General features: G+C 41.6%; 2 protein-coding genes and 3 pseudogenes across 11 annotated transcripts; 1 reads left to right on the top strand and 4 right to left on the bottom strand.

The window, feature by feature from the left end:
- Window positions 1-680: 680 nt before the first annotated feature.
- On the bottom strand, window positions 681-7,113 carry LOC144085745 (galactosylgalactosylxylosylprotein 3-beta-glucuronosyltransferase 1 pseudogene; annotated as a pseudogene). 3 transcript variants are annotated; one of them, XR_013304233.1, is made up of 2 exons: window positions 6,990-7,113; window positions 681-2,350 (listed from the first exon to the last, which is right to left on the bottom strand). The product of XR_013304233.1 is annotated as a galactosylgalactosylxylosylprotein 3-beta-glucuronosyltransferase 1 pseudogene, transcript variant X1 (transcript). The 3 variants fall into 3 exon arrangements; XR_013304235.1 differs by lacking the exon at window positions 6,990-7,113 and adding an exon at window positions 6,161-6,267; XR_013304234.1 differs by lacking the exon at window positions 6,990-7,113 and adding an exon at window positions 2,983-3,465.
- On the bottom strand, window positions 3,627-7,121 carry LOC144085744 (galactosylgalactosylxylosylprotein 3-beta-glucuronosyltransferase 1 pseudogene; annotated as a pseudogene). Of its 2 annotated transcripts, none has more exons than XR_013304231.1 (2): window positions 6,990-7,121; window positions 3,627-6,079 (listed from the first exon to the last, which is right to left on the bottom strand). The product of XR_013304231.1 is annotated as a galactosylgalactosylxylosylprotein 3-beta-glucuronosyltransferase 1 pseudogene, transcript variant X1 (transcript). The 2 variants fall into 2 exon arrangements; XR_013304232.1 differs by lacking the exon at window positions 6,990-7,121 and adding an exon at window positions 6,161-6,300.
- Window positions 7,122-7,967: 846 nt separating this feature from the next.
- Window positions 7,968-11,922, bottom strand: LOC144085743 (galactosylgalactosylxylosylprotein 3-beta-glucuronosyltransferase 1 pseudogene; annotated as a pseudogene). 2 transcript variants are annotated; one of them, XR_013304230.1, is made up of 3 exons: window positions 11,838-11,922; window positions 9,030-10,496; window positions 7,968-8,083 (listed from the first exon to the last, which is right to left on the bottom strand). The product of XR_013304230.1 is annotated as a galactosylgalactosylxylosylprotein 3-beta-glucuronosyltransferase 1 pseudogene, transcript variant X2 (transcript). The 2 variants fall into 2 exon arrangements; XR_013304229.1 differs by having other exon boundaries at window positions 7,968-10,496.
- Window positions 11,923-13,273: 1,351 nt separating this feature from the next.
- Window positions 13,274-17,326, top strand: LOC144086045 (cyclin-Y-like). 2 transcript variants are annotated; one of them, XM_077615800.1, is made up of 11 exons: window positions 13,274-13,386; window positions 13,762-13,998; window positions 14,665-14,739; window positions 14,963-14,997; window positions 15,084-15,181; window positions 15,325-15,360; window positions 15,425-15,482; window positions 15,548-15,670; window positions 16,181-16,347; window positions 16,437-16,599; window positions 16,665-17,326. In XM_077615800.1, exons 2-11 carry the CDS (start codon window positions 13,845-13,847, stop codon window positions 16,779-16,781), a joined length of 1,026 nt encoding a protein of 341 aa, XP_077471926.1. In that variant the 5' UTR covers window positions 13,274-13,386; window positions 13,762-13,844; the 3' UTR covers window positions 16,782-17,326. The 2 variants fall into 2 exon arrangements, with proteins under 2 accessions (XP_077471926.1, XP_077471927.1); XM_077615801.1 differs by having other exon boundaries at window positions 13,313-13,386; window positions 13,744-13,998.
- On the bottom strand, window positions 17,030-24,987 carry pitrm1 (pitrilysin metallopeptidase 1). 2 transcript variants are annotated; one of them, XM_077615798.1, is made up of 25 exons: window positions 24,708-24,987; window positions 24,224-24,335; window positions 23,876-24,134; window positions 23,650-23,764; window positions 23,483-23,579; window positions 23,228-23,388; window positions 22,747-22,873; window positions 22,331-22,419; window positions 22,100-22,228; window positions 21,915-22,028; window positions 21,631-21,727; window positions 21,435-21,569; window positions 21,020-21,158; window positions 20,691-20,807; window positions 20,348-20,477; window positions 19,957-20,077; window positions 19,644-19,886; window positions 19,449-19,549; window positions 19,123-19,243; window positions 18,816-18,866; window positions 18,566-18,678; window positions 18,361-18,486; window positions 17,888-18,033; window positions 17,701-17,803; window positions 17,030-17,203 (listed from the first exon to the last, which is right to left on the bottom strand). In XM_077615798.1, exons 1-25 carry the CDS (start codon window positions 24,752-24,754, stop codon window positions 17,110-17,112), a joined length of 3,087 nt encoding a protein of 1,028 aa, XP_077471924.1. In that variant the 5' UTR covers window positions 24,755-24,987; the 3' UTR covers window positions 17,030-17,109. The 2 variants fall into 2 exon arrangements, with proteins under 2 accessions (XP_077471924.1, XP_077471925.1); XM_077615799.1 differs by lacking the exon at window positions 18,816-18,866.
- Between the last annotated feature and the right edge of the window lie 144 nt (window positions 24,988-25,131).

Below are 25,131 nucleotides of genomic sequence, written 5' to 3'. Positions count from 1 at the left end.
TAGGGTTAGCATTTAGGGTTAGTTAGAATTTAGGGTTATGGTTAGAATTTGGGGTTAGAGTTAGAAGTTAGGGTTAGAGTTAGAAGTTAGGGTTAGAAAGTAGGGTTAGAGTTAGAAGTTAGGGTTAGAGTTAGAAATTAGGCTTAGAAAGTAGGCTTAGGGTTAGTTAGAAGTTAGGGTTAGAAAGTAGGGTTAGAAGTTAGGGTTAGAATGTAGGGTTAGAAGTTAGGGTTAGATTTAGGGTTAGAATTTAGGGTTAGAATGTAGTGTTAGGGTTGGAATTTAGGGTAATGGTTAGAATGTAGCTTTAGAGTTAGAATGTAGGGTTAGTTAGAATTTAGGGACACGGTTAGTTAGAAGTTAGGGTCCAGGTTAGGGTTAGAAAGTAGCGTTAGAATCATCAAGACTCATCATGTCTATTCACGATAATGTCCCACTTGACCAAAACTGGCTGCACATGATTGCCTGACGTTGCTTGGCCAATCAATGCTGCGAGGAATTCATATATCTGGAATTTGAAAGAAATCATATTTTATTTTACACTAAAGTAGGGTTCGGTGAATACACCTATAAAACTGGTGGGGTTCGTTAGCTCCAGCAAGGTTAAGAACCACTGTTATAGACCTAAATAGAATAGATGATAAATAAGTATAAATAAATTAATAAATAAGCATGTTACATCTTATTATCAATATTTTTTTTTATTTTTTTTTATATGTATTATTTATTATATTATTTATTACAATAATAACACACATTTTATTCATTCATTCATTTTCTGAGTCTTGCTCTTTGTTCCTACACAACCATGTTAAAATAGTGTGAAAAAATGCAAAGTCAAATTTCACAAGAATAAAATGAAAACAAATTTTAGAATTAAAAAAAAAAAAAAACCATCAATTTACTCTTATGTGTGCTCAAAAATATTGGATAACAATATGAAAAAAAGACTAGCAGCCATTTTCAGAGCATCAAATGATCCTCTTCACCCTGCCATCAACATTCCCATCTTCCGATGCCACGCCTCCATTTTCTCTTGCTGCTTCGTGGTGTAGTGCTTCACTCGCCTGACTGTGATGGAGGCAGGCGCGGGCTCAATTCTCGCCGGTGGTGGTATGATTTTGGGTGCAGTTGGTCGTTTGTCTCTCTGTGACTGGCTGGCGACCAGTCTAGGGTGTAGTCTATCTACCTTTAGGGTGTAGTCTATCTACCTTTTGCTCAAAGACAACTTTGGTCAGGCTCCAGCAACCCCCACAACCTTTTCAAGGGTGGGTGATATGGCAACTTACGATGTCACACCTCCATTTTCTTTTCCCAATATTTTCTACCGTTCTCCCTTGAGCTGTCTGGTGCTGAAGTGCGGGTGTGCCACACTAAAATCTGAGTGCAGTTTGCCGCTTTCGGTTCCAGTTCCTCAAGGGTGACCAGCCCCCTCAACAGGGTGCCCTCGTATCCCCCGGCGATATTTAAGTTGAAAAATGCCTGAGGCTTGGACAGGATGAGGTGCAGGTTTATGGCAAAGCCAGCCATGTCAGTGGCAAAGGTCCGACGCGGATCGTATTTCACATCCCAGCCGTAAACCTTTCCCAACTGGTTTACCTTGGGAGCCTCGTACCAAACTCCACCGGCAAAGGCGACGGGCCACACCGAGACGCGCTTGGTCCATCGCATCTCCTCAAACACTTGCAGACTGTAGGTGTTGTCGTCATCTGCAAAGTAGACGACACCCGGCGGCTGTTTGTTGTTGACGTCAAAGGTCATCCGAAGCCAGGTCAAACCCAAATTTCTTTGCAATGTCCCTTTGGATTTTTGTTTGGACGTGGGTGACGGAACATTAAGATGAGTGTAAGCCAGTCCCGTGCTTTCGAGGAATCTTCTAACCAGTGACGACATCTGATTGGAGTCTTCCACCAAAATCCAATGCAGGTTGCGCACGTGAAGCAGCGTGTTGGATAGGCGGGTGAGTTCGGCCTTCTGGACCGGCCGGGCGTAGGTGGGAGTTATGACGTAGATGGTCGGTAGGAGGTCGCCGCGTTGTGTCGGCAGGACGTCGCCGCGTTGTGCCGGTAGGACGTCGCCGCGTTGTGTCAACTGAAATCTGGTTTGGGGAATTTCGCAAACAGCCCCGTTCTGCCAAAAGTAGACGAGCAAGCTCCAAGGCACGAGAAGCAACAAAATGTAAAAAAAGTAGTTGACGTTTAACCTCAAGGAAGATAAAAAGCAAGCCCATATTTTCTGCATCTTCAGCTCCAGTACTTTTCAAAAAGTTTTACAAAACAAAAGTAGCGACAGTCCCTCGGTCATGAACAGGTGATACGTTTTCTGATTGCAGGCCGATACCTGGTTCCAGCTGAATTAAAAACAAAACAGATACAAATGAACATTAAACATCAGAATGCAGCATCACCGTTAACGGAATAGTATTTTAAAGTCCCTCTGGCATTTCTTCTCGTCACGCGCATAGTGTGTGGTGCCTTTAATATAACATCCGTTTTAACCTGTTTTTCCTGCTTCATGGGGTATAGCAATGTTTGCTCATCAGTAGATTTGGACTAATTATTCTAACTCATTCACTGCCAGATCAGGTCACAGTCTGTCTTGTGTTCTGGTAGTTTGTAAAAGAGGGAAAATCCATACTGAAAACACCCATTGACAGCAACAGATGTCCAATTTCTTTCAACTGGAAGCGGCCAGAACCGCTGAAAATGGATTAGACGCCTATAGCCAGAGAGTTGAGGTCACAAAATAGTCTTTAAACATTATATACTTATAGATATACTATATACCACATCCCAAAGGATAGAGAAAAAGATGCACATGTTTTAAATTCTACTTATGCCGATAAATCCAATTAATGGCATCACATGCTGCGGTGCGGATTTTCGCCATTAGGTCAGATTGATTTAGAAATGTAATTTTTTTGTGTAGCTTATACCACAAATGAGCAAAATTACAAGATATGATTCTAGTCACTGAACTTACCTCTGAAATGGCAGTTTAAATGTGGATGTGTGATGTTGCTATCACAGACAAGGGGTGAGCGGAGCCTGTGGGAGAGCTGTATATACCTCAGGCAGCTGCCTAATTGATCTTTTCCATCCAAAAATTATAAAGCCACATATATTTCGGGACATATATTCAAAAGTCTCAGTAGGGAAGAAAATCCTTCACTGCGCTGCCTCGGTAGATGGAGATCAATGAAAATAACAACAACAACAACAACAACAACAACAAAAAACCAATGGTGTATCATATGGTTTCGGATACTCTTTGAATTATTGGAAGTGAGATTATCATGTATTTGCTCAATAAAGTGATGTTTGCTCAGCATTCTCATCACAAACAGGGCATCATCAATCACATAGTCGCACACGTGACATCACAAAAACACAAAAACACACAACACAGTCACAAAGCAATTGATTTTTGGTCATGTGCGCTCAGGTCGCAACGGCTTTAGCGCGTCATGAGCTTGTGTATCATAAAGGGTTCTCTTCATGAGGAAAATTAACAGACATTTCTTGTCTCTTTTTTTTTTAGTCTCTTCATCCAGCAGTTATGTCAGGTTTTGCGGATGATGAAGCGTGGTAGGACAGAAACGCGGGTAAACAGGCAAGGACATCGAGTAGAGTGCTGTAACAAAAACTTTAATGACTATGGTAGATTCTCCCAAAAAATAACAAATGCTTCAAAATCAAAGCTGGGACTCCATTCTCGTAGGTTTTTTTATGGGATGTTTTTGTTCACACCTTGAGTAGTTTTGGATTTACACCGAAGAGAAACAACAGGTGGCCAAGATTCTCACTTTAAAGTCAGAATTCCAGCATTATTCTCGGAATCCTGAAATAATAATATGATAAATAAAGTACTATGCTTGAGATTAACGTCATAGTTATGCGAATAAAGTCTGACTCGAAAGTGAAAATTCTGATTTTAAACTCATCTTCAGTAGCACTCAACCATTTTTTAGGGACTTGCCCATTCTGTTGCGAGAATTTCTTTTCCCCCCAACTTTGTCACGACCGATTCCAAAAAGCAATTTATCCCATCTCTCAAAGAAATGGCAGTTTTGATGCAGGTTTGAGGAACGAAGCCCCAAATAACGTTGTAGGTCTCGATATACAGAAAGAACGAGGAACCCCGGCCTTGTGAAAAATCTACCTTGCACAGAAAGTTCACCGATGATTTCCCGACCTTGCTCTCCTTTTACAAGAACTTTTTTTCAAGATTTTCATTGTAGATTGTGCGGTACGGCTCGCTTCAATTACTGTTGGACCAAATTCCTGCGGAGCGAGAAAGACTTGTAGCGCGCTAAGTGCATTTGTCGCATTCCATCTCAGTTTGGCATCCTCCGCCATGACCTGGCAACCAACCTACCAACCCACGTCTGAGAAAGCGCTCGCATTGTGTCTTATCCAGCTGATGACGCTGTACTAGGTGTGTGCAAAATAACCTTGGACATTGAGATTTTTTTTTAAATAGAGTGCCGAAATCCGTTTCCTGCAACTGATGGCAATAGACGTCTAATCCATTTGAACTATAGTATACTGTGAAGGATTCTTTTAATCGGAATGTTTTTTAAAAAAGTTCTTGATTTTCATTTTGATGCCAATTTTTGAACTGAAATTCACATGTGGTTTTGTTTAAATATTCTTTCATTAAATAGGTACTTGCCTACTTGTTCGTGCTAGCTTTGTTTTACTCTTTTATACTGGTGCTTTTGACGTGCTCCTTGTTTAAGTTATTTGTTCATTTCTGCGTATTGTGTGTGACAATAAAAAGAAAAAACAATTTTAGAAGACCAACCCACAAATGACAACAAAAGACAAACGTTTTCTACTTAGTGAGAGCCGGCACCCACATTTTGAAAAAAAACAACAACAACATTGTCCATAAAAATCGATTTTTCCCCTCAGAATGAAATTTGAAAATCACACATTCAATGAATGCTGAACTGGCAGCCATTTTCACAGCAACAAAAACATTCTCTCCTCTCTCCATCTGGCTGTGAATGATCCGATATCATACCTCCATGTTCATTTCCGAATATTTTCTACCGTTCTCCCTTGAGCTGTCTGGTGCTGAAGTGTGGGTGTGCCACACTAAAATCTGAGTGCAGTTTGCCGCTTTCGGTTCCAGTTCCTCAAGGGTGACCAGCTCCCTCAACAGGGTGCCCTCGTATCCCCCGGCGATATTTAAGTTGAAAAATGCCTGAGGCTTGGACAGGATGAGGTGCAGGTTTATGGCAAAGCCAGCCATGTCAGTGGCAAAGGTCCGACGCGGATCGTATTTCACATCCCAGCCGTAAACCTTTCCCAACTGGTTTACCTTGGGAGCCTCGTACCAAACTCCACCGGCAAATGCGACGGGCCACACCGAGACGCGCTTGGTCCATCGCATCTCCTCAAACACTTGCAGACTGTAGGTGTTGTCGTCATCTGCAAAGTAGACGACACCCGGGGGCTGTTTGTTGTTGACGTCAAAGGTCTTCCGAAGCCAGTTCAAACCCAAATTTCTTTGCAATGTCCCTTTGGAATTTTGTCTGGACGTGGGTGACGGAACATTAAGATGAGTGTACGCCAATCCCGTCTTTTTGAGGAATTTGCTAACCAGTGACGACATCTGATTGGAGTCTTCCACCAAAATCCAATGCAGGTTGCGCACGTGAAGCAGCGTGTTGGATAGGCGGGTGAGTTCGGCCTTCTGGACCGGCCGGGCGTAGGTGGGAGTTATGACGTAGATGGTCGGTAGGACGTCGCCGCGTTGTGTCGGCAGGACGTCGCCGCGTTGTGCCGGTAGGACGTCGCCGCGTTGTGTCGACTGAAATCTGGTTTGGGGAATTTCGCAAACAGCCCCGTTCTGCCAAAAGTAGACGAACAAGCTCCAAGGCATGAGAAGCAACAAAATGTAAAAAAAGTAGTTGACGTTTAACCTCAAGGAAGATAAAAAGCAAGCCCATATTTTCTGCATCTTCAGCTCCAGTACTTTTCAAAAAGTTTTACAAAACAAAAGTAGCGACAGTCCCTCGGTCATGAACAGGTGATACGTTTCCTGATTGCAGGCCGATACCTGGTTCCAGCTGAATTAAAAACGAAACAGATACAAATGAACATTAAACATCAGAATGCAGCATCACCATTAACGTCATATTTTAAAGTACCTCTATCATTTCTTGTTCACGCACTCCAAATGACACTGCTTACGATTTTTACCATTTTGTGTCATCTGTTATTCCCACGCACAAAACAATGACAGACTTCAACGTTAATACGTTAGTCACAAGGAAGCAATCTGGCATTCTCGCATTTGATTGACGAAAACAGTAACAGCATTAATGAAATCATATCCCGCTAAACGCAGACACTTCCTGGAAATACTGGCTCAGACCAATTATTTTTAATCGCATGCAGTGGATAGTTAACTCACGATTAATGACATTTATTAAAAATATTTTTTCCACGCCATGCAGAAATGATGATATACTTTTAGTTTGAAATTCACCTATCAACACAAGAGTTGATATATGTGGTTTTCTTACATATAATTGAAATTTAAGCCTCATAAAAAATATCATTGGTTTTACATTATTTCTGACACAAAATGAGCAAAAATAATGATCTATGAAACTAGATCAAATGAATAAACACTCAAAAAGCCCGATTCCCAAAGGATATAGAAAAGGACGCACTTGTTTCAAATCTACTGAAAAAAATCAAATTTATGGATTCACATGCTGCGGATTTCTGGCGTTAAGTCAGATTAATTATAATTTTTGTGGCGTAGATTGTAACACATATGAGCCAAACCAAACATTTTAAACAAAGCCGCACCAGCCAGTTGAAAACCACATACTAAACTAGCTGTGCAGGAACTGTCTTACAGATGATTTATGAAGATATTTAACATACGATGTGTGTTATAGAATATCGACAAACGTTTAGACATTCTATGCTTTGAAATTATGGGATGAAAAATTATACTCATCTTACCTTTGAAACGGCAGTTCTAATGCGGATGTGTGCTGTTGCTGTCACAGACAAGGTGCTGCTACCTGAGGGCTGGGCGGAGCTGGTGGCAAGCCTTAGAGCAGTTGCATAGCTTTTTTTTCTTTTGTGTTGTGAAATAGAAAATTAAAAAGCTGGCTCAAAGACAAATAAAAAACATTACATTTAAGCCACAAGTTTTGGCTACACAGTCCCAAAGCATTTAGTGTTGGGAAGGTGACAAAGTATTGCATTGTTATTTCCGACAACGTCCCCTTTTTCAGGCCCTGCACAATAGGGAGACAAGATTTCATTCTCTTATGGTTTTTTAGGGACTTTTTGTTGTTGTTTTGTTCAAAGAGGTGGCCAAGTTTCGGACTAAATCCAAATTTTGACAAATCTGATTACTGACTTTATTCTCAGAATTCTTTTTTACAAGTCATGACTTTTTTTGTCAGGATTATCACTTCACAGTCAGAATTGTGACGTCAATCAATTTGACTCGGATCTCAGAATTCTGACTTTATTCTCACAATTCAATGGAATGGGATTAGCGCCACTGAAGAGAATACAAAAGGTAGACCATTTGTACTTTGCAAGTTGTCCAATTCCTCAAGGACGTTGCAGTTTTCTTATGACCCTGAGCTCCTTTTAAAAGGACACTTTGTCAAAATCTTGATTGTAGATTGAGCGGTGCGGCTCGCCACAATTAATGTTCGGACAAATTCCAGTGGAGCGGGAAAGACTTGTAGCGTGCTAAATGCGTTTGCCACATTCCATCTCAGTTCGTCCTCCTACAACCTACGCCATTACCAGGCCACCTACCAGCACACATCTAACGCAGCACCCCCTGTTATTCCGGTAACGAATCCGAACCATCGGACAACATCTCGATCAGCGCCCCTAAAATGACGTACATGGAGGGTTGCTGAACTTTTAAAATTAAGGTTTTGTGACTTGTGACAGAATTGTGACTTCAATCAATTTGACTTGGATCTCAAAATTCTGACTTTATTCTCACAATTCAAGGTAATGGGATTAGCGCCACTGAAGAGAATACAAAAGGTAGACCGCATGTCTTGTTTCCGACGCTCAGGTACCTGCAACACACCAATCATCAATGAGAAATGTAATTTTTAGGGGGAATTATTTCTTTACCTTAAATGAGTATACAGTACAAATGTTTTTTTTTAAACTACAACAACTACTTCCAAAAAGCAAGTTATCCAATCTCTCAAAGAGATTTCAGTTTTGAGGCAGGTTTCAGGAACGAAGCCCCGAAATAACGATGTATGTCTCATATACAGAAAGAACGGGGAATCCCGGCCTTGTGAAAAATCCACCTTGCACAGAAAACGACCCTTTAAGGAGGTCATAGAAAGTTCACCGATGATTGCCCGACCTTGCGCTCCTTTTTAAATAACTTTTTTTTCAAGATCTTCATTGTAGATTGGGGGGTACGGCTCGCTTCAATTACTGTTGGACCAAATTCCTGCGGAGCCAGAAAGACTTGTAGCGCGCTAAGTGCGTTTGTTACATTCCATCTCAATTTGGCATCCTCCTACCAGCCCACGTCTGAGAAAGCGCTTGCATTGCGTCGTATCCAGCTGATGACGCCGTGCTAGTTGTTTGCAAAATAACATTTGATATTGAGAAAAATATTTAAAATAGAGTGCCGAAATCCGTTTCCTGCAACTGATGGCGATAGACGTCTAATCCATTTGAACTATAGTACTGTGAAGGATTCTTTTAATCAGAATGTTTTAAAAAAAAATCTTGATTTTCATTTTGATGCCAATTTTTGAACTGAAATTCACATGTGGTATTGTTTAAAAATTCTTTCATCAAGTAGGTATTTGCCGTTTTGTTCGTGCTAGCTTTGTTTTACTCTTTTATACTGGTGCTTTTGACGTGCTCCTTGTTTAAATAAAGTTATTTGTTCATTTCTGCGTATTGTGTGTGACAATAAAAAAAACACTTTTAGAAGACCAACCCACAAATGACAACAAAAGAGAAATGTTTTCTACTTAGTGAGCCAGCACCCACATTTTGAAAAACAACAACAACATTGTCCCAGTCCCAGTTTGCAGAAGTTCCCCGTCTTGTGGAAGACTTCCTGTGTGTGGTTCCAGATTTTGTCCAACTTTACAACGTCTTTTTGAGTCTGTATCCGTTTTAGCTACCGCAACCAAGATGGTGCCGTTCAAATGGCAGCCAGAGGCGGTAGCTCCGTCCACTCTTGCTCGTTTTGTGTTTTTGCTGCTTTTCTGTCTCCCATTTACTTTGATTTGCTTTGTTGTTCTGTCTAATCACCCTCTTGCTACTGCCACAATGAAATTTCCCGAATACGGGATGAATAAAGTTATCCAATCCAATTCAATCCAATAAAAATCGATTTTTCCCCCAGAATGAAATTTGAAAATCACACATTCAATGAATGCTCAACTGGCAGCCATTTTCACAGCAACAAAAACATCCTCTCCTCTCTCCATCTGGCTGTGAAGGATCCGATATCACACCTCCATGTTCTTTTCCGAATATTTTCTACCGTTCTCCCTTGAGCTCTTTGGTGCTGAAGTGCGGGTGTGCCACACTAAAATCTGAGTGCATTTTGCCGCTTTCGGTTCCAGTTCCTCAAGGGTGACCAGCTCCCTCAACAGGGTGCCCTCGTATCCCCCGGCGATATTTAAGTCGAAAAATGCCTGAGGCTTGGACAGGATGAGGTGCAGGTTTATGGCAAAGCCAGCCATGTCAATGGCAAAGGTCCGACCCGGATCGTATTTCACATCCCAGCCGTAAACCTTTCCCAACTGGTTTACCTTGGGAGCCTCGTACCAAACTCCACCGGCAAAGGCGACGGGCCACACCGAGACGCGCTTGGTCCATCGCATCTCCTCAAACACTTGCAGACTGTAGGTGTTGTCGTCATCTGCAAAGTAGACGACACCCGGCGGCTGTTTGTTGTTGACGTCAAAGGTCTTCCGAAGCCAGGTCAAACCCAAATTTCTTTGCAATGTCCCTTTGGAATTTTGTCTGGACATGGGTGACGGAACATTAAGATGAGTGTACGCCAGTCCCGTCTTTTCGAGGAATCTCCTAACCAGTGATGACATCTCATTGGAGTCTTCCACCACAATCCAATGCAGGTTACGCACGTGAAGCAGCGTGTTGGATAGGCGGGTGAGATCGGCCTTCTGGACCGGCCGGGCGTAGGTGGGAGTTATGACGTAGATGGTCGGTAGGACGTCGCCGCGTTGTATCGTCTGAAATCGGATTTCGCAAATAGCCCCGTTCTGCCAAAAGTAGACGACCAAGCTCCAAGGCATGAGAAGCAACAAAATGTAAACAAAGAAGTTGACGTTTAACCTCAAGGAAGATAAAAAGCAAGCCCATATTTTCTGCATCTTCAGCTCCAGTACTTTTGAAAAAGTTTTACAAAACAAAAGTAGCGATAGTCCCTCGGTCATGAACAGTTGATAAATTTTCTGATTGCAGGTCGATACCTGGTTCCAGCTGAATTAAAAACAAAACAGATACAAATTAACATTAAACATCAGAATGCAGCATCACCATTAACGTCATATTTTAAAGTACCTCTATCATTTCTTTTTCATGCACTCCAAATGACACACCTTACGATTGTTACCATTTTGTGTCATCTGTTATACCTACGCACAAAACAATGACAGACTTCAACATTAATACGTTAGTCACAAGGAAGCAATTTGGCATTCTTGCATTTGATTGACGAAAATAATAACAGCATTAATTTGCTTTACACGGAGACACTTCCTGGAAATACTGGTTCAGAACAATTATGTTTCCTCTCTTTCCTTTTCCAAATGACTTTTAACATTTCAAGGTAAAGTGTAACACCTGCTTTAACCTTGTTTTTCGTGCTTAATGAGGTGTAGCATTGTTTGTTTATTAGTAGATTTGGATTAACCCATTCACTGCTAGACCAGGTCACAGAGTTTGTGTTGTGGTAGTTAGTGAAAGAATTCTGGCTGCTATTGAGGGTAATAGACGTCCAAATTATTTCAACTGGGAGCGGCTGAAAGTCATCGCTCACAAACCGTCCCGGTTGAAATGGATTGCCGCCAGAAAGTTAAGATATATGAGGTCACAAAAGAATCATAAAACAAAAATAAAATTACCTGAGCAACATTCACACTTATTTGAAATTGTCTGTAATTCAGCTTTCCTTCAGTATGACAATTTTGTTATAACTAATATATATTCCTAATCTCAAATGATTAAATTTTTTAATCATATGCAGTGGATAGTTAACTCACGATTAATGACATTTATTAAAAATATTTTTCCCACGCAATGCAGAAATGATGATATACTTTTAGTTTGAAATTCACCCATTAACACAAGAGTTGACATATGTGGTTTTCTTACATATAATTGAAATTTAAGCCTTACAAAAAATATCATTGGTTTTACATTATTTTTGAGACAAAATGAGCAAAAATAATGATATATGAAACTAGATCAAATGATTAAACACCCAAAAACCCTGATTCCCAAAGGATATAGAAAAGGACACACTTGTTTCAGATCTACTGAAAAAAACAAACAAATTTATGGCTTCACATGCTGCGGATTTCTGGCATTAGATCAGATTAATTATATATAATTAGAATGCACCACGAATGAGTTAAACCAAACATTTTAAACAAAGCAGCACCAGCCAATTGAAAAGCACATACTAAACTGGCTGTGCAAGAACTGACTTACAGATGACTGATCAAGATATTTAACATACGATGCGCGTTATAGAATATCGACAAACGTTTAGACATTCTATGCTTTGAAATTATGGGATGAAAAATGTACTCATCTTACCTTTGAAACAGCAGTTTAAATGCGGATTTATTGATGTTGCTGTCACAGACAAGGTGCTGCTACCTGAAGGGTGGGCGGAGCTGGTGGCAAGCCTTAGAGCAGTCGCATAGCTTTTTTTTCTTTTGTGTTGTGAAATAGAAAATTAAAAAGCTGGCTCAAAGATAAATAAAAAACATTACATTTAAGCCACAAGTTTTGGATACACAGTCCCAAAGCATTTAGTGTTGGGAAGGTGACAAAGTATTGCATTGTTATTTCCGACAACGTCCCCTTTTTCAGGCCCTGCACAATAGACAGACAAGATTCCATTCTCTTATGTTTTTTATGGACTTTTGTCCATTTGTGACTTCAATCAATTTGACTCGGATCTCAGAATTCTGACTTTATTCTCACAATTCAATGGAATGGGATTAGCGCCAGTGAAGAGAATACAAAAGGTAGACCATTTGTACTTTGCAAGTTGTCCAATTCCTCAAGGACGTTGCAGTTTTCTTATGACCCTGAGCTCCTTTTAAAAGGACACTTTGTCAAAATCTTGATTGTAGATTGAGCGGTGCGGCTCGCCACAATTAATGTTCGAACAAATTCCAGTGGAGCGGGAAAGACTTGTAGCGTGCTAAATGCGTTTGCCACATTCCATCTCAGTTCATCCTCCTACGACCTACGCCATTACCAGGCCACCTACTAGCACACATCTAACGCAGCACCACCTGTTATTCCGGTAAAGGATCCGAACCATCGGAAAACATCTCGATCAGCGCCCCTAAAATGACGTACATGGAGGGTTGCTGAACTTTTAAAATTAAGGTTTTGTTACATCGGAACCCTCCCAACAAACCTCCCATTGTCAGGGTAACTTAATATTTTAAGCATATGTAACTCAATTTATCATGTGTTTTAAGGCCACTTGTTATTTTGGTTATTGCTTCTTTTTTTTTTAAAAAGCCCCACTATTTATAGATGAATAAAAGCTTTGTATTCTTTTGGAAAAATGCATAGTTTGTTCTTACTGTAGGAAGTCTTATCAAGTCACATTACATAGCTTATTCATCTGATGATAATTATGACCTTATTTCACATTGTCAAAAGCCAATGTACAGTAAAAAAGGCATTTTTATTGCATTTTGTTATTCATTCAACCATCATCTTTCACACACAAACATTGTTTAAAGCAGAAGGCAATTATACCTTTAATGCATTTTCTGTACATAGTGTAGTAGACATAAGCACATATATTATTGATTTTTTTAAATATATTTATTTTGTCTTTCTTTTCAAAGCAAGTTTTGTTGTGTGTGTATAAACATTGTTATGAAATTTATAAATGGTGATGAACATTGATTAACAGTAAATACATTGACGTTCTTGCTTTTTCCTACTCCAGTCCAGCAAGGGGCGGTAATGCGTCAATATATTAGTTTGTGAACTACTGAAAAGACACAAGAAGAAGTACTTCGGCTGCAGTTAGCACACTTAGCCGAGTACCTTATTACTTTTTTTCCCTTAATTCCTCACCAATTTATCCTGCACGGACCAAAACTTGGACATGGTAAGCATATCACCTCATAACTGGTCTAAAACATAATTATTTAATTCTTCGTGTCCTTTAATACACAATTTTGTCCGGTCAGATTGCAGTAAACAATTATCCACACACAACAATTAACGACTTTATTTTTTTATATTTTAATATTCAAACCCACTACAATAGCTCAGCAATTATTAAAAAGAAAACACTACAGGGTGGAAATATCACTTTAGTGCACGCTTCCACCCCTCCCGTTAAATGGCAGACACCGAATTAATTTGGTCATGTTTGTCATCAAGCGGTGAAAAATGCATTTCATATATGGAATCAATACAGACTGTGGAACGCATGCATGTTATGCCCCCAACTCGCTGACAGATGTCGCCATTTCTCCAGCAAAATGAACCACATGATGCCACATCCTGTACGTGTGCGTGCGCGCTTGGGCTCTTGGATCCGACCACCCGGAGGTGTCCAGGATGGGCAGCACGACCTCTTGCTGCGTGGCCACCACCCCAAAAGCCCACTCCAGACTGGAAGAGGACCGACCCGAAACGGACCCGAACCTACGGCGTGAGGAGACGCTCCTGGAAAACAACCTGCAACACATCCGCGATATTGAGAATGTGGACGGTAACGTGAATGCAACACTTGATTGTTGAATGTCAAGAGAATTCTCCTTAAAAGGATCCTCTCAATGCAGTGGACGTTGTCTACCGAGAAGGAATATACAGTAAAAACGATCTATTTTACCAAAGTAACTCCTCAACAATTCTTTTTTAAAATTATTTATTTATATATTTGATATTTTTGATAGTTGAACTAAGCAATCTATATGAAAATTAAGGAAAGCTTGTCCTTTAACAAAATTGATAAATTAGAATAAATTTCAAAATGATTGCTTTTAAAGCAAATATTTTTCTATAACCCGTAAGATCAATTTAAATGTAAAGCACTCAAAAGTGAAACATATAACAGAACTGTGCAGAGGCTAACTCATGGATCACTGACACTACACACGTGCACATAATTGATAAGTACTGATTAAGAGAACAGTATATGCATTCATATTGTGTGTAAAGTTATTGTTTTGTGTGTAAGTTCTCCACCTAGTAGCAAACAGGAAGGGTGTTGAGTTGTTCATGTATTATTCACCAACAGCATCTCCATTTTCGTCTTCCTGGAGGAGGCGCAGACCCTCCACCAAGGCTGAAAGGAGTCAAATAGATAAAGTTGTCTAAGAAGCATTTATCTGATCAGAAGTTGAGGATTTTGGTGTTCATTTTTGTTTGTCTGCAGAGATGGACGTGATGCTGAGCCCTGCTGATCATCCACAAAGCGGCACGATGTTCCTCAGCAAATCCATGAATGACTGTGAGCTCATTTGTGCATCCCGTATGCCACAACGTGCCAACCACAAATGTAACACAAAATGTAGCCCATGCATTATATTGATGTTTACATTGGACAAAATGACCAAAAATAGTTACATGCCCTTTAAAGGTCTGAATAGTAAACTTAAATAGCTCTTTCTTTTTTATCGTTTTTGTCCATTTAAAAAAAAAGATAGTTTATATACATTTTTTTTCTTTTACAGCGCAAGAGAGACGAAAAATCCATTTCATTCGCTACGTGAGTCAGCACCACCGTCTAACGCAGCTATTTTTCCCTTTGTTGGGCTTTTCATGACATTCCGTGTGTGTGTGTGTTTGTGTCAGCGGGGTCCAACCAGCAGATGGAAATTCAGTTCCTGCTCCACCATCTTTCTTGACGAGAACACAGTGAGCAGACCTCACCTCAAATACACCATCAAATGGTAAGTTCATTGCACAAATTAAGACTTGACTGAAATACTCCCCAAAACAAGTCGCATTGCTTTGAATCAATTGAACAATGTGGAAGCATCGGCCAAAAATATAAACAAGCACATGTTGAAATAATCTTTTGTTAACGTTTCAGCGTGGCATTGGCAATTTACTACCACATCGCAAAAAGGTGAGGCTGAGAGCTTGTCATAAATGTCATTTACTGATTGAATCATTGAACGCCTCTCTTACAGGGACGACAATGGAAGCCCACTGATCGACATTTTTGACGAGAGGCTTCACCCGCTTTCGGTGAGACGTTGCCTGAATTTTCCCCGTTCTTTTGTCGGGCTGCAATTTTGCTTTTCGGCCCGCAGAGATCGCAGCGGGCGCCGGCCGATAACGATCATCGAGAACCGGAGCGGAGGGAGGTTTACCGTTTCGTCCGCACTCTCTTCTGTGCCGCGCGATTGCGCTCCGAGTGCGCTATCGTCATGCTGGTGAGTTAGCATAATATAACAATAACTTTTTTTAATTATAGTGCAAATTATATTAATGTTGCACTGATTTCTCCTGCGTGGTATTAGCCCATGCTGATAGTGTACGGATACGTTTATTAAAAAACATACAAAATATTTTTCTTTTAGTACTCATTTAATGCATACAAAAAATTATGATCGTGGCTTGGTCAGATACGATGTAACTTTTATGTCTACCTGGAATGGGTGACATAAATGAACTCTTCTAAAACTTGAGACTTTAAAGGACAATTTAAAAAATATATATATATGGTTATCAAGCACGATAGTCCTATCAACTCCCAGTCAGTGTCTTTACCTGTCAGCCATCTTGGGAGGGGCGACCAGTGGTTGGAAACTAAGCTCAAAGCATCGGCGCATGAATTCTTAGATACGGATGCCTGCATTTTAACGCCATATCGGTATTGGTGCAACACGACAGACCACCATATGGCAACGTAACCTCGCGAAATACGAGGATGCCTCCACCAGGTGTACCTGGAGAGACTTCTGACATACGCGGAGATTTCCATGAGTCCGTGGACGTGGCGGCGGATGGTGCTGGGCGCCGTCCTGTTGGCGTCGAAAGTGTGGGACGACCAGGCCGTGTGGAACGTGGATTACTGCCACATCCTCAAAGACATGCCCGTGGCTGACATGTACGTTTGAGGGGAAAAGTTGAGTAGTGTCACCCCGAGACACTTGGAGCCATTTACAGAAATGAATTTAATCAATGTACTTCTGACAGGAACGATCTGGAGCGTCAATTTCTGGAGCTCCTACAGTTCAACATCAACGTGCCCTCCAGCGTTTACGTCAAGTATTACTTTGATCTGCGCTCGCTATCAGAGGCCAACGACCTCAGTATCCCCCTGGAGGCCCTCAGCAACCGCAAAGCCCAAAAACTCGAGGTACGTCTTTGGCTCTACCGTCTATTTTGACGTCCGAGGACAACAACAGGCTTTTGTTTCTTCAGGCTTTTTCCAGAGTGAGCGACGACACATTCGAGGAAGCGCGACGAGCCTCCAGGAGGCGCTCGGCCAGCGTGGACCACCTGGACGGAAACACGTGGGTTCCCGCCATCCTCTCTTAAAAACGCCACGTTGTTGCAAGTGATCTTTGCCCTTTTTGTATTTGAGTTACAACCTCAAAATGTTACCTTTCAGAAGCTCAACCTCAGCTATAGGTTGAATACAGAAAAGAAACTCAAAGGTTGTCGTCGCTTCATTTTTCAGTTCTGCCAATTTTGCCTTTTGTACTGTTGAATCCCATTTTCCCTGTACCTCCAGTAGGAAAAAAATAACACACATTTTGAAAGAAATAATCAGAAAAATATTAAGATTGTTGGTCACAGTCTGTGACAGCCGCAAAGCTTCATATTTATTAGTCTTTTTGTATAATTTTGTACATGTTTCCGCACATTATTTGACCACCCAAGAAGGATCTTTCCCGATAGCGTCGTTCTCTGGGCCCAGGATGGAAACGCTGCATGTCTTGTTTCCGACGCTCAGGTACCTGCAACAAACCAAAACCAATTTCTTTACCTTAAATGAATATACAGTACAATTTTTTTTTTTAAACTACAACAGCTCAAACTACATATACACGAGGTGGCAGTAAGTGAGTAACTGGTATCAATTTTTTTTTTATTATATAGTATATTTATAGTTTTTTACATTTTTTAAGTAACTTTTTGAGAATGTATTCTAAGAAGTTTTATCACACCATACCTTTTACGTTTGAGAAGATATGTGAAGAGGAAATACTACTCTTACTTTACTACTTTGTGCTTTGTTGTTTATTTTTTATTTTTCCCTCGTTATTCTACATTAGATTTTAATATTTTGATGTCACGCTACTCTTGAGTAAAATTTTTGTGTATACTCTATCCACGTCTGATTTGAACAAATATATGCAATAAATGTACTATATACTGCTCTCTTGTGGTGATGGTGCAAAGACCAAGAAAGTACAAACTACAGTTCTTTTCATTGGATTTTGCGGGTTCCCACCTGTCGGCCACTTCCAGCAAGTTCTGGCGGGTGACGTCGAAGAGTCGTCTACGGTTTTGCTGCTTCATTTCGTCTGTGATTCCGCTCAGGAAAAGGGACATTCCTGCCAACACAACAGAAAGATCCTTTGTGGTAAGCGCCGTTGTGCCCCCCCCCCCCAAAAATTGACACTCAGTGGTGGCCTTACCTTTACTCGAGGGCGCCACAGGTGAGTCGACGGCGGAGAAGACTGACAACTTGGCTTCGTCGATGTCCTGCTGGTTGAATTTGCCCGCTTTGGCCCATTCGACACCTTTGCTAAATGCCGAGAGCGTCTGGACGGCATTGGGGTCCCTTTTAGAGCCACATTCACAAAAAAGTATGTAAATACACTTGACATGCTATACACTGTTTACAGCCTATATTTTTCCCACATTTAAAATTAAATCAATTTGTCCAATATTTCCCTATCAGTTATAATGTAAAGGTTTATTTTCCAAAAATAAATATTTTTTGGACATAAGCTGGTATATATTTTTTTCATAATGTTTTTGTATATTGTAGCTATTTTTTTCTGTATCATTTGTAATATATTTTTTTATTCTAACAATTTAGTGATGGTTGATTTGACTGGAGGGGTGTCAGAGTTGGTAGTATTAAAATGATTGTTTTTTTTTTCACCTGTAAGAGTAAAAAGAGAAGAGACCGCCTCCACCCATCTTGGCTCCACCTCCGTAGGCCCCGCCCTTCTCTCGGATCTCTCCGTGGAGAAACTTGGCCGTCATCATTCTCGCCAGAATGCAGAGACTGGCGGAGGAGGAAACAAGGTGTGTTTAAAGACACTGCCGGAGTCGGGAGGAAAAAGCAAATCCAAGTCTTTGGAAACCTGGCGTAGTCTTGGTGGCCGTAGGGAACGGTGCGGATGGATTCGCTGACAAAGTTGACAGGAAAGGGCAGAGGGAAGAATGTCTTCATGTGACAAGGCTGAAAATGTGGCTCCTGTAGAATACAATTAGAGAATCGTTTCTTAGTTACATGAAAAATAACTATTAACTGCATTTTTTTCCCAAAATATTGTAGGCCTCTCTACCACCAGCTTTTGCTATTTTTATAGAACAAAAGAAAAGAAAACATACAGCGACAAGCTTCCTGCTGTCTCCACAGTCATTGAGGAGGTCTACCGGCCTCTAGTGCAGAGAAATCACAGGGCATCAACGTGTAAGGTAATTCTACATCCATTAATCAAAATAGATTGGACGTCTAGCACCGTCAACGGTAGCCAATGGTTTAAATTGAATGCCCTATGAAGGCTTATGTAACGCTTTGATATTCTCCCACTCTCTAAATGTGAGGTCCACGTATGTAGACACTGTTACCAGCCCCTTCTAATCCAAATGGATTGGAGTCGAATCTGCCAATAAATAAGTGATCCATCACTCGTACCTCGGTAACATTAGGCCGCACAGCCTTGAACTGCTTCTTGTTAGCGGCCACGTCTTTCATGAAGGCGTCCAAATGGGCCACCGACTGGGACGCCTGCTGAGGCGTGGTGTTGATGGCGCACCTGCACCAACCAAGTATCATTGTAGTTAACTCATTCACTACCAAACAGGTGACAAGACCATCCCCTTCGCTCAAGTGCCAAAGAATAGTTGGTTCTATGGCAACATTTACAGGGAACTTAATAAAAGAAAGATTAGTCCCATCTTTCATCAAACAAGCTACGCTAATGTATGTTTCATAAATTAGACAGTGGAAATGTCGTGTACCTCATGTTGTTGGGGTTGAGGAGGTGCTTCTTTATTCTGGGAAGCATACGGATGACGGGGGTTAGGTCTGACATCTCTGCTATCCTCTTCATGAACTTCACCTTAACCCAGAAGAGAATGTTCTCCCTTTAGCACAAAATGGTAAAACTCACAGGGTAGGGAGAATAAAGAACAAAACAATTCTTCTCCCCTAACCTGGTCCATTCCATAAAAGGTCTCTTGGAGCTCTCCGGCCGGCGTCAAGTGTTGGCCTGCCCGTGTCATGGCGTACATGTGGCCCGAGTAGGAGATCCCGTTGGCGAGCTCCTGGGCCGACATCATCACCAGCACCCTCAAACGTTCATGGTCATCAAAGTGGGGGTTGTTGAAGATGTCCCCCCACAGGTGGAACATGTCGGCGAGATTCCTGTCCAAGCAAGAGGAGGACAGGAGGACGCCCTGGCAGAGGAAACGTGACACCATGTCAGGATTGAGTTTGACTGAGTTGAGCCGGCAAAGCTAATCCAACCTGTTCGAACGTGTCCAAGTGGGCGCAGTCCGGAATGACCTGGGGAGACACGGACATGTCTCCTGTCTTCAACTCCATTTGCTGAGACTGCTGACGGTAGTCCATGGAACCACAGCCCATCCTAAACAGGCACGTATACAAAAAAAATGGAAAGAAAATCAACATCACGATGGGATAAGAGCTTCACAGTATAAGTGGGTTTAAATTAAAAGCACAGATTTGAGGGGAACAAGTCTTATGAAGTATTTGATGAGATATTTGAAAACTATAGGGAAAATTCATAGATTCCGTATTTTTTAAATCACCTATATACATTTTCAATTTAAAAACTTTATCATCTTCTTTCTATTAAGCGAGCTTACTGAGATGAACAATTGTGGGTGAATCTCACTTGGTGATGACGCTGCAGAAGAGCGGCACGTAGAGCTTCAGGTCCTCGGGGAGCGTGTTGAGGGTGCACATGGCCCGGAAGTACACCAAGCCGTTAGTGGGCTGTTCGCACAGCTGGAGCGCAACGCCACCTGGGCATAACAAAAGGTTTATTTTTAAGCGTATCAAACGTAAAATGTATTTAAGTATGAACTCATTGGCTACCATTGATTGCAACTCTGACTGAAAATCGCATGCAAAAATATGTGATCGGGAAATCCTATCCGTAACGGGGACATTCTAGAAATTGTCAACTTTTAACAATTGTTCGACACCAAGGCATTAGTGTACATGTGTCGTGGTACCTGCATGGGTCATTTGCACGGGAGTGAACGATATGGTGGGAGCGATGTCGGACACTTTGAGGGCGGGCAGGCACGAAGCATCCTGGCTTTTGCTTTGAGCGTCCAGCAGCTGAAGACCTGAACAATGGAGAAAGTGGCCATATTGATGCTCTTGAGCCACAAGCTAATCATATCAGAAGCACATACAAAAATAAGGAAAATTGCCCACGACTGAGATCAAGAGTTAATTAAGATTACAACATTAAGGTTTATTTTTTACAGTGCATAATTCAAAAGGGGGATGGGAGATGTTGGGTTCAGGCCACTTCTGAGTGATTGATTGTCTGCACCTTTCTCATAGATGTCCTTCCTGTCGCTGTCGGACAGAGTGCTGATCTTCTTCTGAAGCTTCTGCTCCTCAGCTGAGGCTCGTTTGTCCAGGTACGAGTCGTCGGGACCCATGGAGAGGGTGAGTCGGTGAGTGTTATCCTGGTGGGACAAAGACAAGATGAGTCAACTAAAAGTTGGTGAAAAAGCAAGTCAAAAAATGATTGGATATCTATCGCCATGAATCAACAAAAACAAATTAAGCACGTCAAAGGTGTTCCACAGGGCTCAATCTTAGAGCCCCTGCTGGTCTTAAACTGTCACGTTTGTCTATCGGCAACAACGGCAGCCCGCCACTTTAAATTATTAATTATATTTAATATATATTGATTTTAAGTCCAAATCATGCAGTTAGTCCAGACGCCCCTCCAAACATACCCTAAAATAGTGTTGGACTTTGTCCTGGAGGAAACGCGGATTCTCCTTCAGGGCTCGTCTGAATTTCAGGACGTTGTCGTTAATCTGTAGAAGCTCCACCGGGTCGCCGTCGTGGTTCCACGATGACGCAATGTACTACACAACAGGATTTTAGGTCAACCAAAAAGAAGGTCTTATGTATTGAGCGAAAACTCACCGAAGCCAAAGAAAGACCAAAGTTAGTGGACTGGTGCTTCATTTGAATCTCGATCTTGTGCAGGAGTGCTTCAATTCTCTCATCCTCAAAGCCAGTCCTGTTGATAAAGAAAAATATATTTCCAGTTAAATGGAGATGCTTTTTTTCTTTTGGACAAAGAAATATACACCAACTTTGAACAATATTTTTTACAGTACTTTGGGACTAAATACACGAAAAAAATATGTACATTTGGATAGAAGTGCACCCCTCCACCGCAATATCTATAGAATGTTCCGACTTACTGAATGATGTCGTCGATGGTTTGATGAATGATTTTTTTCACTTTTTCTGCATCTTCCTCAGCCATCCCCTGCAGGCCAACACTAAACGATGCCTCTTTGGTGCTGCCGTCGTATCTGTGGGAGCCACATTGCCGTCGTCACACAGTCTCCTAAAAAAATCCTTCATCTCCTCCGCCTATTCTCACCCGACTACCGAGGAGAAATCCGTTCCAATCTTGGGTTCAATGAGAGCTTTGTAGAAGGGCGCGTTTGGACCGGATGTCATCAGAGAAGACAGCAGGTTGAGGGTGAAGGTTTCGAAGGTGTCCGTGATGCTGTGAAATCGAAAGCCGGGAAAAGTTTCCCATGAACGTACGGGTAAGTCGACGTGATGACGGAAAATGAACAAATCTAAGGGTGTAAAAGGGTGGTCTTACTCTCCTAGAAGGTAGCTAACACACAGCGTGTTTTGTCGAGAGGCGTCGGGAGCCATGACGTCCGGACTGCACGTCACGTGTTCTTCTCTCTGAAGGACATAAGAAAAAAAACGTTAACCTTGTTATCACAACTCTTACATGCATTTTTAGTCTTTATCTCATTAAAAAGGGATATACTAACTATTAAACAAATTCTAATGTTTTCTTTTATGTTTTGAATTGCTAGCTAGAAGCAAAAAACTCATTTTTTGGGGTTATTGTTTAAAACGTCACCTGAGAAGAGCATTAATTTGATCAAATCAAATCCTGCGATACTCACACTTGTTGTGCAGTGATTTTAATGTTTTTCTTGCAACGCAAAGCCCCAAAAAATAAACAATGTCTTCAATTCTGGAGCTGTTTTGAATCATACTTACGGGGATGGTCCAGTGCGGCTGAGATGGGACTTGGGTGTTGGGGTGAATGCGTTGAAATTTAGACAGCGCCTCCTGGTCAATCTGCTTCAGGTGCTGCTCCAGAGGAAGGTCTCCATACGTGAAGAACCTGACGAATACACCCACAATAGTGAGGATGCAATTTGGGCAGAAGATTGAAGGTGCAAATAGAGCGCCACACGTGGATCAGTAGCATTTGACACTTTCCAAAGCCTGTTTAATGCAAATGTGCCATATTTTCACATGCTATCAGCATACCTGTCAACCTCTGCCGATAACTGCCCTTATAAATGATTATGATTCCCCTTACAAACCCCCAAAAAACCTTACAAACACCGTACGAGTCGTACAGTGTTTGTAAGGTTTTTTGGGGGTTTGTAAGGGGAATCATAATCATTTATAAGGGCAGTTATCGGCAGAGGTTGACAGGTATGTATCAAGAGGAAAACAGCAGCTTGCCGACCTGGCATTGCTGGGGTGGTAGTGCGTAGCGTGGAACTGCTTGAGCTGCTCCCACGTCAGGTCGGGAATAGCCAACGGCTCGCCGCCAGACACCACTGAGTACGTGTGGTCGGGATAAAGTTTATTTTGCAGGTGCTGAGCATACACGCTCTCGTTGTCCGACTACGTGGAAGAAAAGAGAGGAGCAGTCAAGTGTCTCGACTCGAGACGTTTCAATTTCACGTGGAGCGAGAAGAAAAATAGGAACGGAACTCACAAAGGCTCCTTTCATTTCATTGAAGACCACTCCTTTGAAGACCAGGGGTGAGCTGGCATCGGTGGGGTCTTCGTTCTCTAGCCTCCAGCCCTCCTGCCTAGAAATTGGAGTTTGTGGTGAGTCAGGATAACAAAAACACACACAAACTGTCATGCTTAAACACTCACCAGAAATCTTGCTCCCGCAAGCATGGGAAGAACACGGCGTCAAGATAGACGGACAGAAGATTCTGGAAGTCTTTGGCGTTCTGAGTGGAAAATGGATACATGGTGTAGTCGCTGGCTGTTGACGAGCAGAAAACATATTTAGTCATTGAAACAATGCAAATGAAACACGTATAAAAATGGTCAAAAAATAATCAGTACGCCTGTTCACCAGAGCTTCATTACTAACCTGTAAAGGCATTCATGAAGGTAGATAATGACCTGTTGAGCATCTTGAAGAAAGGATCCCTACATGGATATTTTTGGGAGCCGCACAGGACCGTGTGCTCCAGGATGTGGGGGACCCCCGTGCTGTCCATGGGGGTGGTCCGTAACTGCACGCTGAAGAGGTTGTTAGGATCATCTCGGGCCGCGTGCAAGTACTGAGCTCCTGTTTTGTCGTGAGTCAACTTGACGGCGGTGAGGAACAAGTCAGGGACGGCTACAACCTGCAGATAATATCAATTTGAAATGTTATTTCATTCTACCCATTTGAGTTAGTGAAATTAATGCAAGACAACAAAAAGATATTGTATACCTCTTTAACTGTAAAACCATGGATTTGTTGACCTGCCGAATATTGAAGAGCCTTTTCTACTGCCGCTGCTGCAGTTCCCCTTTGCCTCTGGGATAGATGCTGCCCCTTTAAACTGAGTTTACAAGAATGGGTTTTATACATTTTCACACACTCAAAATACTGCGTAAAAACCGGGTCAAAGAATGGCCCCTTTGGAATGATCAAATCTGGTGCAGTGCAATAGGGATAACCTAAAATTAGTTAGTGTTGTGTGGCCTTCAGGAAACATCAGAAATTCTAAGTTTCAATTAAAAAAAACCCATTAAGATCCAAAAGTTGCAACGTTCATTGTTTTTGGTCACTTAAAGTAACGGACGTTGGCGTTCAAAATATTGATTCCAATTTTAAATTACAAACAATATAATATTGTCACTAAAGTGGCACTGTATTTTGGGGGCGTATTGTGGCACGATCATGCTAGGTAAGCAAATGCTAGGCAACTTACCGGACATGTCGAAGTGTCTCGATCACCGTCTTCGTTCGGCGAAACATAACTATAGTATAAACAACCAGGTATTCTACGTTGGCTTCAAAGTAGGATGTTGAGATTTAAAACAATATACTGTCAATCAAGATGCATCACTTTGTGCTATGTCCTCTCATGCCTTACGACACAGTACATGGAGCCGCCATTCGCATTGAGTGTCAACATTACATCACAGATCTCAATACTACAGGTCAAATGAAAATAAAACATGGAGTCCATTCGGAGATTGCATCCAGTACATTTACAAATCTACGGAGAAACCTTAACTCTTATGATTGGTTAGTTCTGGGAAAATGGCACACGTGATTATCTGAATCAGCACCCTTGCTCGTGATTGGTTTATTTTTAAGAACGGCAAATTTGATTTGCTTAATTTCATCAC

This window comes from Stigmatopora argus, chromosome 12, assembly GCF_051989625.1.
Source record: "Stigmatopora argus isolate UIUO_Sarg chromosome 12, RoL_Sarg_1.0, whole genome shotgun sequence".
In the NCBI taxonomy this organism is placed as follows: domain Eukaryota; kingdom Metazoa; phylum Chordata; class Actinopteri; order Syngnathiformes; family Syngnathidae; genus Stigmatopora; species Stigmatopora argus.
This window is presented reverse-complemented; position numbering and strand designations above follow the sequence as displayed.